This window comes from Pseudophryne corroboree, chromosome 1 (assembly GCF_028390025.1).
Source record: "Pseudophryne corroboree isolate aPseCor3 chromosome 1, aPseCor3.hap2, whole genome shotgun sequence".
NCBI classification, from domain to species: Eukaryota; Metazoa; Chordata; class Amphibia; order Anura; family Myobatrachidae; genus Pseudophryne; species Pseudophryne corroboree.
The window spans coordinates 40843833-40858539 of NC_086444.1; the positions used below are offsets into that span (position 1 = coordinate 40843833).

General features: G+C 46.9%; 1 protein-coding gene across 2 annotated transcripts in view; it reads left to right on the plus strand.

The window, feature by feature from the left end:
* Positions 1-14707, plus strand: part of LOXHD1 (lipoxygenase homology PLAT domains 1) — a 391860-nt gene that overhangs the window by 302212 nt on the left and 74941 nt on the right. For both annotated transcript variants that reach the window (XM_063958520.1, XM_063958528.1), the window contains 4 exons: positions 1902-2006; positions 8359-8487; positions 12027-12191; positions 13293-13474. In XM_063958520.1, the coding sequence (XP_063814590.1) occupies positions 1902-2006; positions 8359-8487; positions 12027-12191; positions 13293-13474 (581 nt within the window). The remainder of the gene's footprint in view (positions 1-1901; positions 2007-8358; positions 8488-12026; positions 12192-13292; positions 13475-14707) is intronic.

Consider the following 14707-nt stretch of genomic DNA (forward strand, 5'->3'; position numbering starts at 1 on the left):
GGGAGTGTCAGGGGCGTGTTATGGGAGTGTCATGGTCATGTTATAGTAGTGTCAGGGGCATGCTATGGGAGTGTCAGGGGTGTGCTATGGGAGTGTCAGGGGCGTGCTATGGGAATTTCAGGGGTGTGTTATGGGAGTGTCGGGGGCGTGTTATGGGAGTGTCGGGGGCGTGTTATGGGAGTGTTGGAGGCATGTTGTGGGAGTGTCGGGCGTGTTACGGGAGTATCGGGCGTGTTATGGGAGTGTCGGGGGGGTGTTATGGGAAGGTCAGGGGCGTGTTACGGGAGTATCAGGGGCGTGTTATGGGAGTGTCAGGGGCGTGTTATGGGAAGGTAGGGGCGTGTTACGGGAGTATCAGGGGCGTGTTATGGGAGTGTCAGGGGCGTGTTATGGGAGTGTTGGGGGCATGTTATCGGAGTGTCGGGTGTTTTATGGGAATGTCATGGGCGTGTTGTGGGAGTTTCGGGGGCGTGTTATGGGAGTGTCAGGGGTGTGTTGTGGGAGTGTCAGGGGCGTGTTATGGGAGTGTCATGGTCATGTTATAGTTATAGTATCAGGGGCGTGTTATAGTAGTGTCAGGGGCGTGATTTGGGAGTGTCAGGGGCGTGCTATGGGAGTGTCAGGGGCGTGCTATGGGAGTGTCAGGGGTGTGCTATGGGAGTGTCAGGGGCGTGCTATGGGAATTTCAGGGGGGTGTTATGGGAGTGTCGGGGGCGTGTTGTGGGAGTGTCGGGCGTGTTGTGGGAGTGTCAGGGGCGTGTTACGGGAGTATCGGGCATGTTATGGGAGTGTCGGGCATGTTATGGGAGTGTCGGGGGGTGTTATGGGGAGATCAGGGGCGTTTTACGGGAGTATCAGGGCCGTGTTATGGGAGTGTCAGGGGCGTGTTATGGGAGTGTCATGGTCATGTTATAGTAGTGTCAGGGGCATGCTATGGGAGTGTCAGGGGTGTGCTATGGGAGTGTCAGGGGCGTGCTATGGGAATTTCAGGGGTGTGTTATGGGAGTGTCGGGGGCGTGTTATGGGAGTGTCGGGGGCGTGTTATGGGAGTGTTGGAGGCATGTTGTGGGAGTGTCAGGGGCGTGTTACGGGAGTATCGGGCGTGTTATGGGAGTGTCGGGGGGTGTTATGGGAAGGTCAGGGGCGTGTTACGGGAGTATCAGGGGCGTGTTATGGGAGTGTCAGGGGCGTGTTATGGGAAGGTAGGGGCGTGTTACGGGAGTATCAGGGGCGTGTTATGGGAGTGTCAGGGGCGTGTTATGGGAGTGTTGGGGGCATGTTATCGGAGTGTCGGGTGTTTTATGGGAATGTCATGGGCGTGTTGTGGGAGTTTCGGGGGCGTGTTATGGGAGTGTCAGGGGTGTGTTGTGGGAGTGTCGGTGGCGTGTTGTTTGAGTGTCGGGGGGGGGGGGGGGGGGTGCTATGGGAGTGTCGGAGGCGTGTTGTGGGAGTGTCAGGGGTGTGTTATGGGGGTGTCAGGGGTGTGTTATCGGAGTGTCAGGGGCGTGTTATGAGGGTGTCAGGGGCGTGTTTTCTTGCCATCTCATTCGCAGCAGCCATATCTTAAGAAAGATACAAGGGAGACTCTGTGCCAGACTGGGGCAGCTCGAGGAGCCGCTGTTGCGACTGCTGGTGGAGTAATCGGATCACTCAGTGCACTTGCGCACTGCTCAGATATGCGTTGTGGGCGTGGCAGGGCTTGCTCAGTCTGGCACGCTAGTGCACAAGGTGTAACGCTTACACAGGCATGTGCATATTTTTGTAATAAATCACAGCCGCGCGTGTTCTGCATCACCACTGAGTTACTAATAAGTAAGATGTTTACCGCCAAGAAGTAGACAAGGTAACACAGCAGCCGCACTATATGGTACCATCATCGTGTCACGTATTCTGTGTTACAGCCAAATCAACAACATACACGGTGCGAGTGAAGACCGGAGACAAGAAGAATTCTGGGACAGATGCCAATGTATTTATAATTCTGTACGGGGAGAAAGACGACACTGGTATGATTCAGCAACACTGACAACTGTATACATATTGTTTATTTGCAGCTCTGTATTTACTAAAGAGGTAAACGAGGCAGCGGCTGGGAAGACAGCTTGGATATTGTTCATGTATATCTTGTTACTTTCTGGAATAAGACATTGCAGTCTATGGGAGACATTTATAAAGCGACGCATTGGATGGGCACCACGTGACTACATACACGCACCCTGGGCCTGGTTCTGAGTCATGCACAGGTCGGAATGTGGCAAACTGCGCATGTGCTGTAGTAAGGTGACGCGTATTTCACCTTTCCCAACTATTCTGAGTGGGATCTTGGCTGTTTTTCTCCATGTAACTGGGTGCGTGCACGATGAGACCTGTCTGGTGGGCATGCGATGGGTGGGCCTGTCATGGGTAGTAGCCAGTTACTCCATATGACGCAGAGGAGACGCCAATCGCAGACAGATCTCTTGCACCCAGCATGGGGAAGGTGTAGGTGACCATAGCTGTAACAGGGACCTGTGCCATCACCTCTGCCTAAACCTGTGACGTCATGACATCACACCTAGGGGGCGGGGCATCTGGCTCTGGCACGTCCTAAAGACACTCCGGATAGCTCCACAGCCTTCGGATGCAGCTCTGCAGTTGTGCTGCTGGCCGCAGGGTGCTGTCACATGCAGGTGCCGTGGGGCAGTGACGGTGCCAACCCCAGGGCCCTGTGCGATGGCGCCTCTCACACACCCCTTATTATGCCCCTGTATAGTGACAATGAAAGGGACAATGGCTGTTCTTGCCGACAGGGAGCTGAGATCAGTGCGTCCAGACTTGTGGCCGCTGTGCGGGACCCCACACAGCAAATCTTATATAATAAGCAATGATGCAGATTGCGCACATGCAAGTGATTATAAAAGCAAAACAAAACGGGTCTGAGCCCGTGCCTGCGTCTGTTGGCGCTCGCCCGTCTGTGACTTTATTGTAATGTTGCTAGGCTTTGGACGCCACCATCGAACGCACCATGGAAACTTACAGCAGCCCTTTGGCAGGTGCAGTCTCCCCGCTTGTGTACGGCCTCCAGCGTGTGTGTACGCAGCCACTTTCACAGACTCGCCCGCGACACCCCCATAACACGACATAATACGGATCATCTCCACGTGTGCGCTAAGCCACCTCCCAGTCACCGCCAACAAACGCCCATCACACACTTTCCTGTGACGCGCATCATGCGTGCGCCACAATTGCAATAAGTCGCTCCACTGCGTCCAACATCGACTCACAATCAGGCCCAATAGGAGAAGAGTAAAAAAAATACATATATTACAAATCAGAAATAGAAAAGTGGGCGCGTTGTATAGTTATATCTCAGATCATCAAAGTGACTGCAAATCAGAGATAAAATGTACATATAGACTAAACTACTAAATGTACCTATAGACTAAACTACTAAATGTAACTATACACTAAACTACTAAATGCACCTATACACTAAACTACTAAATGTACCTATAGACTAAACTACTAAATGTACCTATAGACTAAACTACGAAATGTACCTATAGACTAAACTACTAAATGTAACTATACACTAAACTACTAAATGCACCTATACACTAAACTACTAAATGTACCTATAGACTAAACTACTAAATGTACCTATAGACTAAACTACGAAATGTACCTATAGACTAAACTACTAAATGTAACTATACACTAAACTACTAAATGCACCTATACACTAAACTACTAAATGTACCTATAGACTAAACTACGAAATGTACCTATAGACTAAACTACTAAATGTACCTATAGACTAAACTACTAAATGTAACTATACACTAAACTACTAAATGTACCTATACACTAAACTACTAAATGTACCTATACACTAAACTACTAAATGTACCTATACACTAAACTACTAAATGCACCTATACACTAAACTACTAAATGTACCTATACACTAAACTACTAAATGTACCTATACACTAAACTACTAAATGCACCTATACACTAAACTACTAAATGCACCTATAGACTAAACTACGAAATGTACCTATAGACTAAACTACTAAATGTACCTATAGACTAAACTACTAAATGTACCTATAGACTAAACTACTAAATGTACCTATAGACTAAACTACTAAATGTACCTATACACTAAACTACTAAATGAAAACAACACAGTGTTCCTGGCGCTGCAATTGTCGGATTCAAAAGCAGCTCTCTCAGGGGTATTAGGTCATTTACCCCTAATATAGACAAAAAAAATACAATATGAGAGTGCGCTTATTAAATCCGATGTAGATTTTATTTTATATAGTAATAAAAACTTATAATTATATACATATAATTCTATATGCTTTAATACCAGCCGGCCGGCTTTATACACACTTACTTACAATAAAATTGCTTAATATAAAATTGGGACACAATTTCTAAGTATTTAAATTTTCATTAGGCTGAGTTTTTATCCACAGCTCCAATCTATCTGCATAAGTCCAAAAGATTATTGTCAGCTTGTTATACCAATTATATTAATTAGCAGACTCTTGTTCAAATTTCTGATACCAAGTGATCAGTTCAGTGTTAATCCAAACCACCGCTTTCCTCACAGCTGAACAGTCCGTTTAAGGCAGTTCATAATACTTTGTTACAACTGTAACTGTTTGAGATTAATATGTATCAGGTTGAAATTAGTGTACCGTACAGATGCTTCCGTTCTCCAGCTTGCAAGCATGCATGCGACGTCCCTCCTGGTTAGTGTTTCTCGTCACTGTCCGTTAGCTCTGGAGGGGAATCACTTCATAAGTCGCTCTCCATTTTTTCTCCCGGCGGCTAGCCGTATGGCTGGAATAATTCCTCGTCAGCCTGACTGGAGAATGAAGGATCTGTCGGCAAAGAAGACATGCACAACCCTGCGCCTTCAGGGTGTAGGCAGACGCCGGCCAGTGGATAAGCAAGATTGCTGCTGTCTGTATGAGAGTGTTTGACAGACGCGTTTCCCCGCCTACTCGAGAGTATCAGCGGCTTCCTCAGTGTCAATGACACTGAGGAAGCCGCTGATACTCTCGAGTAGGCGGGGAAACGCGTCTGTCAAACACTCTCATACAGACAGCAGCAATCTTGCTTATCCACTGGCCGGCGTCTGCCTACACCCTGAAGGCGCAGGGTTGTGCATGTCTTCTTTGCCGACAGATCCTTCATTCTCCAGTCAGGCTGACGAGGAATTATTCCAGCCATACGGCTAGCCGCCGGGAGAAAAAATGGAGAGCGACTTATGAAGTGATTCCCCTCCAGAGCTAACGGACAGTGACGAGAAACACTAACCAGGAGGGACGTCGCATGCATGCTTGCAAGCTGGAGAACGGAAGCATCTGTACGGTACACTAATTTCAACCTGATACATATTAATCTCAAACAGTTACAGTTGTAACAAAGTATTATGAACTGCCTTAAACGAACTGTTCAGCTGTGAGGAAAGCGGTGGTTTGGATTAACACTGAACTGATCACTTGGTATCAGAAATTTGAACAAGAGTCTGCTAATTAATATAATTGGTATAACAAGCTGACAATAATCTTTTGGACTTATGCAGATAGATTGGAGCTGTGGATAAAAACTCAGCCTAATGAAAATTTAAATACTTAGAAATTGTGTCCCAATTTTATATTAAGCAATTTTATTGTAAGTAAGTGTGTATAAAGCCGGCCGGCTGGTATTAAAGCATATAGAATTATATGTATATAATTATAAGTTTTTATTACTATATAAAATAAAATCTACATCGGATTTAATAAGCGCACTCTCATATTGTATTTTTTTTAAACTACTAAATGCACCTATAGACTAAACTACGAAATGTACCTATAAACTAAACTACTAAATGTACCTATACACTAAACTACTAAATGTACCTATAGATAAACTACTAAATGTACCTATAGACTAAACTACTAACTGTACCTATAGATAAACTACTAAATGTACCTATAGATAAACTACTAAATGTACCTATACACTAAACTACTAAATGTACCTATAGATAAACTACTAAATGTACCTATACACTAAACTACTAAATGTACCTATAGACTAAACTACTAAATGTACCTATAGACTAAACTACTAAATGTACCTATAGATAAACTACTAAATGTACCTATAGACTAAACTACTAAATGTACCTATAGACTAAACTACTAAATGTACCTATAGACTAAACTGCTAAATGTACCTATACACTAAACTACTAAATGCACCTATAGACTAAACTACGAAATGTACCTATAAACTAAACTACTAAATGTACCTATAGACTAAACTACTAAATGTACCTATAGACTAAACTACTATATGTACCTATAGATAAACTACTAAATGTATCCATAGACTAAACTACTAAATGTACATATACACTAAACTACTAAATGTACCTATACACTAAACTACTAAATGTACCTATACACTAAACTACTAAATGTACCTATAGATAAACTACTAAATGTACCTATAGACTAAACTACTAAATGTACCTATAGACTAAACTACTAAATGTACCTATACACTAAACTACTAAATGTACCTATAGACTAAACTACTAAATGTACCTATACACTAAACTACTAAATGTACCTATACACTAAACTACTAAATTACCTATAGACTAAACTACTAAATGTACCTATAGACTAAACTACTAAATTACCTATAGACTAAACTACTAAATGTACCTATAGACTAAACTACTAAATGTACCTATACACTAAACTACTAAATGTACCTATACACTAAACTATTAAATGTACATATAGACTAAACTACTAAATGTACCTATACACTAAACTACTAAATGTACCTATAGACTAAATCATATACTGTACAGCTAAAAGAGAGTTTAGTTTATTAAATAAAAAGTAACTAAAAACACTGATACAAAAAATTTAACTAAAATGACATAAAAATCTGTCAATGATACAATATATAAAGGATAAGAATATATCAAATATAATGCATTAGTTTGCATCAGTATAATAAATCATTTATCAAATGTATCTGATAGTTATGGTCACACAGATGTTAAATAGTCTGGAGTCTGGAGAGGCTGTAAGGACTAAAAGTATATACGGTATATGGCCCTGATCCGCAAGTGGCACGTCTGCTGTAATACTGGCTTTGAGTGGCTGTTGTATTGCTATATACCCCCCCCCCCCTCCCCCACCCACTGCAGAGTCTTTCAGCAATACTGTGGTTATTGGCCCTCATTCCGAGTTGTTCGCTCGCAAGCTGCTTTTAGCAGCTTTACACACGCTAAGCCGCCGCCTACTGGGAGTGAATCTTAGCTTCTTAAAATTGCGAACGAAAGATTCTCAAAATTGCGATTACACACCTCTTAGCAGTTTCTGAGTAGCTTCAAACTGTTGAAATGAAAAGGGGATTCCGCAGCTTCTTATGATTTACATCCCGTAATGGGGTTTCCCTTCTCCCTCTCTCAGTATAGAAAGCTTTATATTACTACGCTCACCTTCCTGTGTTCCTGCCGTATGTACACATCAGCCGAATCATGGGGGTCATTCCGAGTTGATCGCTTGCTGCCATTTTTCGCAGCGCAGTGAACAGGTCAGAACTGCGCATGCGTATGCATCGCTATGCATAGGCGCATCGTACGGGTACAAAGCGGATCATTGCTGGGCGATGGATTTAACGAAGGATCCATTCGCACAGCCGATCGCAAGGAGAGTGACAGGAAGAGGGCGTTTAAGGGTGTCAACTGACCGTTTTCTGGGAGTGTTTGGAAAAACGCAGGCGTGTCCGGGCGCTTGCAGGGCGGGTGTCTGACGTCAAATCCGGCACCAAAAAGACTAAAGTGATCGCGGCGGCTGAGTAAGTCCAGAGCTACTCAGACACTGCAAAAAACGTTTTCATTCCGCTCGGCTGCACATGCGATCGCACACTTGCAAAGTGAAACTACACTCCCCCGTGGGCGGCGACTATGCGTTTGCACGGCTGCTAAAAGTAGCTAGCGAGCGATCAACTCGGAATGACCCCCCATGGGAATAGATTCCAGTAATAATTTTGCTGTATTAGGTCTTTAGAACCTGAGTGATCTCAGGTCACCTGTGTTTTTATAGTAACGTAATGATAGTTATATGCCGCCACTGGGAGAGACTGGATATTAATGGAAGCTGAATGTAGTATTTGTACTGGGAGATAGGAGGGAGCCCTCAGGTTAGATGGCAGAGAGGCGTCATTTCTGTTACGTTACCACCTTCATTGCTTGTGGCACTGACTAGTCATCGCTACGTTATACCGGAGGCCGGAGGATTTGCTGACCGGATGTCAGTATGACGTACTCCTCACATCTTATCCTAGGCTTCATGAACCTGAAAGCGTCGAAGACCAACAAGAACAAGTTTGAGCGGGGAAAGACGGATGTGTTCACAGTGGAGGCTGTGGATATTGGGCCTCTGCAAAAGATAAAGATTGGGCATGACAACAAAGGTAAATATAACCTGTACGTTTCTATAGCACAACACATGACAAGTGTACAATGCTGATAGCGACTTGTTACCACGTGTTTTACAGAGATAGGCAACATTCCGTATTCCAGTCTGTAGGATGCATGGGAGTGCAGGAACAGCCTACAACTAACCCCTCCTCTCCCGCAGCCTAACCCTAACCTACCACTGGGGTGCCTAATCCTAACCCCTCCTCCCCTGCAGCCTAAACCTAACCTACCCCTGGGGTGCCTAATCCTAACCCCTCCTCTCCCGCAGCCTAACCCTAACCTACCCCTGGGGTGCCTAATCCTAACCCCTCGTCCCCCGCAGCCTAACTCTAACCTACCCCTGGGGTGCCTAATCCTAACCCCTCCTCCCCCGCAGCCTAAACCTAACCCACCCCTGGGGGGCCTGATCCTAACCCCTCCTCCCCCGCAGCCTAAACCTAACCTACCCCTGGGGGGCCTAATCCTAACCCCTCCTCCCCCGCAGCCTAACCCTAACCTACCCCTGGGGGGCCTGATCCTAACCCCTCCTCCCACGCAGCCTAAACCTAACCTACCCCTGGGGTGCCTAATCCTAACCCCTCCTCCCCCCGCAGCCTAAACCTAACCTACCCCTGGGGTGCCTACAGAGCCGGCCCTAGCCAATTTGATGCCCTAGGCAAAATTTTGTCTGGTGCCCCCTAGCACTGCCTCTAGTTCTGCATCTGACCTAGCGACACTTAGACAGTGGGGTTACCCTGTGGTCCAGTTCGACCCTGCATAATGGCATACAGTAATGCCCATAATACACATAATTCCACACAGTAATGCCCATAATACATATAATTCCACACAGTAATGCACCTGACACATACTGTATGCCCCACATTAGTAATGCTAGTAGCTTTTTTTACAAAACTTACCTTTGCTTGCTGGCGTGCTTGCAGTCAGTGTGTGCGCCTATGCAGCTCCCTGGATCCGTGACTGCGTTTTGTGAGATGGGGTGGCAGGATGGGTGGGTGCTTGCTTGCGCTGGCACCCGTACAAGGGATGTGACCTCACAGGGTATGCCATCCTGGCAGGGGAATTTTTACGGCATGGACTGACTAGGAAATAAAGTGCGGGGAGAACATTGCCCATGTTATGTCCCAGCAGACACCTGGGAATTGCACAGGGATAAGGGACACAGGAGAACAGGGTTCCCCTCCCCCATGTGCACAAGCAGTATAGGTGATGTCAGGTTTCTGTGAAGCAGTCTTCCAAAATACCTATTGCTAAGGCCGGCTCTGGGTGCCTAATCCTAACCCCTCCTCCCCCGCAGCCTAAACCTAACCCACCCCTGGGGTGCCTAATCCTAACCCCTTCTCCTCCGCAGCCTAAACCTAACCTACCCCTGGGGTGCCTAATCCTAACCCCTCCTCCCCCGCAGCCTAAACCTAACCTACCCCTGGGGTGCCTAATCCTAACCCCTCCTCCCCCGCAGCCTAAACCTAACCTACCCCTGGGGTGCCTAATCCTAACCCCTTCTCCTCCGCAGCCTAAACCTAACCTACCCCTGGGGTGCCTAATCCTAACCCCTCCTCCCCCGCAGCCTAAACCTAACCTACCCCTGGGGTGCCTAATCCTAACCCCTCCTCCTCCGCAGCCTAAACCTAACCTACCCCTGGGATACCTAATCCTAACCCCTCCATCCCTGCAGCCTAAACCTAACCTACCCCTGGGGTGCCTAATCCTAACCCCTCCTCCTCCGCAGCCTAAACCTAACCTACCCCTGGGATACCTAATCCTAACCCCTCCATCCCTGCAGCCTAAACCTAACCTACCCCTGGGGTGCCTAATCCTAACCCCTCCTCCCCCGCAGCCTAAACCTAACCCACCCCTGGGGTGCCTAATCCTAACCCCTTCTCCCCCGCAGCCTAAACCTAACCTACCCCTGGGGTGCCTAATCCTAACCCCTCCTCCCCCGCAGCCTAAACCTAACCTACCCCTGGGGTGCCTAATCCTAACCCCTCCTCCTCCGCAGCCTAAACCTAACCTACCCCTGGGGTGCCTAATCCTAACCCCTCCTCCTCCGCAGCCTAAACCTAACCTACCCCTGGGGTGCCTAATCCTAACCCCTCCTCCTCCGCAGCCTAAACCTAACCTACCCCTGGGATACCTAATCCTAACCCCTCCTTCCCTGCAGCCTAAACCTAACCTACCCCTGGGATACCTAATCCTAACCCCTCCTCCCCCGCAGCCTAAACCTAACCTACCCCTGGGGTGTCTAATCCTAACCCCTCCTTCCCCGCAGCCTAAACCTAACCTACCCCTGGGGTGCCTAATCGTTACCCCTCCTTCCCCGCAGTGTAAACCTAACCTACCCCTGGGGTGCCTAATCCTAACCCCTCCTCCCCCGCAGCCTAAACCTAACCTACCCCTGGGGTGCCTAATCCTAACCCCTCCTTCCCCGCAGCCTAAACCTAGCCCACCCCTGGGGTGCCTAATCCTAACCCCTCCTCCCCCGCAGCCTAAACCTAACCTACCCCTGGGGTGCCTAACCCTAACCCTCCCTACCAACAGCCTATCACTAACCCTCACACCCCTGCATCCTAAATCTAACCTCTCCCCCCCCAATCTCTCCCCGGGGTTTACCTCTCTAGAGTCCAGACAGTCCTTAGTTTGGGATACCGGTGTTGGGAATTCTGGCACTGGCATTTAGTTCCGTGTCAGGACAGGGTCAGAAGGCTGACAGATAAAAATGTAGACAGTGGGTAAGGTCGACAGGTACAATAGGTCAACATGATAATGGTCGACACAAAAATGGTTGGGGCAGGTTTTTTGGCCGCCATTTTGTATGTTTCATCAAATGTGACCACAATTAGTGGAAACGCGCACCTTCACTGTGCTCGCCGCGCTTCGGGCAAGGTGGCTAGCTGCGTTCGCCACAGGTTACTATTCCCAGTCCTAGTCCACATGGACAGTAAGTCAAGCAAAGGTTGGAAAAACATGTAATACCCCCCAAAAACTTGCAGTGACTGCTTATGTGTCGACCTTTTGAACCTGCTGACATTTTATACCTGTCGACCTGAAGCACTGTCTAGCTTTTACATGCAAATACATCCCCTAATCGTTCTCATTTTCATATTACTGTATGTGATCCCGCTCCTCTGAATGACATGTGTTACAGTACATCAGTACGGACGCAAACGTTTTACACTCGCCTTATAGCGGAACCCTGACAAATACAGGGTTTTCTTCATTTTATTATGGGTCTGAATATTGGTTTGGGGCCACTCAACAGGTTAGTGTAATCTGGAGTCCCCATTGCCCGCTGTTCCCTAGGCAGGAGCCCAGGCTGCCTAATGGATGATCTGTCTCTGGCGCATGCACTGCTTGCTTGGCTATAAAGTTAAGTTGCCTCCTACTGTATTACAGGCCAAGCTGGATAAAATGAGACAGGTGATGTTATTATAGAAGGCAGATAATAAATATAGGACGGGGGTATTTTCTTCCATAAAAGGTGATGTCCGGCTGCATCCTGGTTGACTGACTCCTTTGCGGCTTCTCATTTTAGGCAGCTCCGCCGGGTGGTTCCTTGACTGGGTGGAAGTCGATGCCCCATCTCTCGGAGAGCGCTTGAAGTTCCCCTGCGGGCGCTGGTTGGATAAGAAAGAAGATGACGGAACCATTGAGAGATACCTGTTCCCATCAGAATTACAGACTGAGCAGTATACCCCATGTAGGTACACCGAGCATTTCCCACCTCCGTCACTACACACACAAAGTGTTACCTTCTAACTCCGCTTCCACGCTGCCCTGTACTATCCGGGCTGTTCCGAGAGTGGTTTGGTACATATTTGCTTCATCTAGGAAATCCTTCTCTATTACAGTGTATTAATGTAGTCGTGCAGTATGTGTGTTGTTGGATACTTCTTGGGTTCTTTTATTTTTCAGGATTCGCTAACAGTGGGTATAAAAAATGGAAACTGTTGTCTTTTAGCTGGAGATTTATCAAAGCTTGGAGAGGGATAAACTAGAGAGAGATAAAGTGCCAACCAATCAGCTCACAACTGTCACTTTTCAAACACAGCCTGTAAAATGGCAGTCAGGAGCTGATTGGATGGTACTTTATTTCTTTCCACTTTATCCCTCTCCAAAATTTGATAAGTCTAGCCCTTAATCTTCTACAATGCAGTAAATCGCAACAGCGACATATCGGAGATATCGGCTGCAGTTTCCCATTTTCAGTTGGAAAAGCAGCGCCCATAGGTTATAATGAGGATGCTTTGTTGCAGACTTCCAGAGCTCGTCCCTGCAGGAGTATTATAATACATTTGTGCAAATCTTAATTTCGAATTACTGCGAATAGATAAGAAATTCTAATTATCGGGTCTCAGGGGCGTTGTCAGTGACCAACATTTCCAGAGGATATTATGAAATTCAAGAACTGTCCTCGCAAATCTGTTTCCGTATATTTATGTTATTATTATTATTATTATTATTATCCTTTATTTATATGGCGCCACAAGGGTTCCGCAGCGCCCGATTACAGAGTACAAATGCACATAAAAAATAGGAAAACAGTGACTTACAGTTGAATACAATATAGGACAAGTACAGGGCAGCTAAGCATAACTACACCAGTAAACATAGAGATAAGTTCCAGGTGGTCAAAAAACTGTGGGATCTGGGCGGTTGAGGATTATTAAAGTAAGAAAAGTATAAGCACATGAGGGAAGAGGGCCCTACTCGTGAGAGCTTACATTCTAATGTTATTAGCCACACATGTCCCTTGAATACACGCATACTCATCCAGAGACATTTATTTCTATCTCCCCAGTTGTGCCCTATGAGATCACGGTTTACACCAGTGACGTGTTTGGCGCTGGGACGGATGCCGACGTCTTCATCGTTCTGTATGGGAGAGACGGCGTGTGCACTCAGCAGAAGTCGCTGTGTGTAAATAAGCGGGAACGCAGGATGTACTTTGAGAGAAATTCCGTAGATCAGTTCATAGTTGAGGTAATATTAAACATTGGAATGTGATCTATTCCCTATCCCCTCGTGTTTTGTGCAGCGCAGCGGATGACGCCATGTTACAGACGTACTGAGTTTCAGGCTACATTTAGGAACTCATAGACGCAGAAGCTTGTGAAATATCAGCACAAAGCAGAAATCCAGTTATGCTGCTGCAATAAGGTCTGATAAACACAGCGAGGTTATGTGAGTCTCTGTGGTGGGTATCTGAGGAGATACAGCGCCCATAGGGGGTCATTACGAGTTGATCGCTCGCTAGCTACTTTTTGCAGCGCTGCGATCAGATAGTCACCGCCTATGCGGGAGTGTATTTTCGCTTTGCAGGTGTGCTAACGCATGTGTAGTCGAGCGGTACAAAAAAGTTTTGTGCAGTTCCTGAGTAGGTTGTACGTCAGACACCCGCCCTGCAAACGCTTGGACACACCTGCGTTTTTCCAACCACTCCCAGAAAACAGCCAGTTGCCGCCCACAAACGCCCTCTTCCTGTCAATCTCCTTGCGATCGGCTGTGCGAATGGAATCTTCGTTAAATCCATCGCACAGCAATGATCGCTTTGTAGCCGTACCACGCACATGTGCATTGCGGTGCATACGAATGCGCAGTTTTGACCTGATCGCACCGCAGCGAAAAACCTAGCGTGCGATCAGGTTGGAATGACCCCCATAGTGCTTATTAATTACAGAAAGACACGTGTCAGTGATAAGTTTAAGCTCTTATCACCTGTTGGCGTTACACTTTACACTGCGATACTCAGCTGCCACAACGAGTAATGGGGCCAATTCAGGTTGCATCGCAAACGCAGTTTAGGTGACGGGATCCTGTCCTGCGCATTTGCCCGCAGTTAATGCAGTAGGGCCGCATTAACTGCGAAGCCTCTGCCTGATTGACAGGCAGAGACGTTCGCAGGATTGGCGGGTGGGGCGGCAACCGCGTGTTTTTGGAGCGGCGTCGGGGAAATAGGGACGTGGAGGTGGCGTTTTCAGGGCGGCTGTGTGTCATCACAGGATCCCGACGCCGGAATCCCGACAGCTGGGAATGCCGACAGCGCTCGCGAAGATTGTTCCCACTCATGGGTGTCCACGATACACATAGAGTGGGAACAAAACCTGTGGCGAGCGCTGCGAGACTGTAAGGGGACTTGTAGCGCTCCACCCATCCGCCAGGATTATATATCCATCCAATAGATAGATAGATAGATAGATACTGTATGTGAGATAG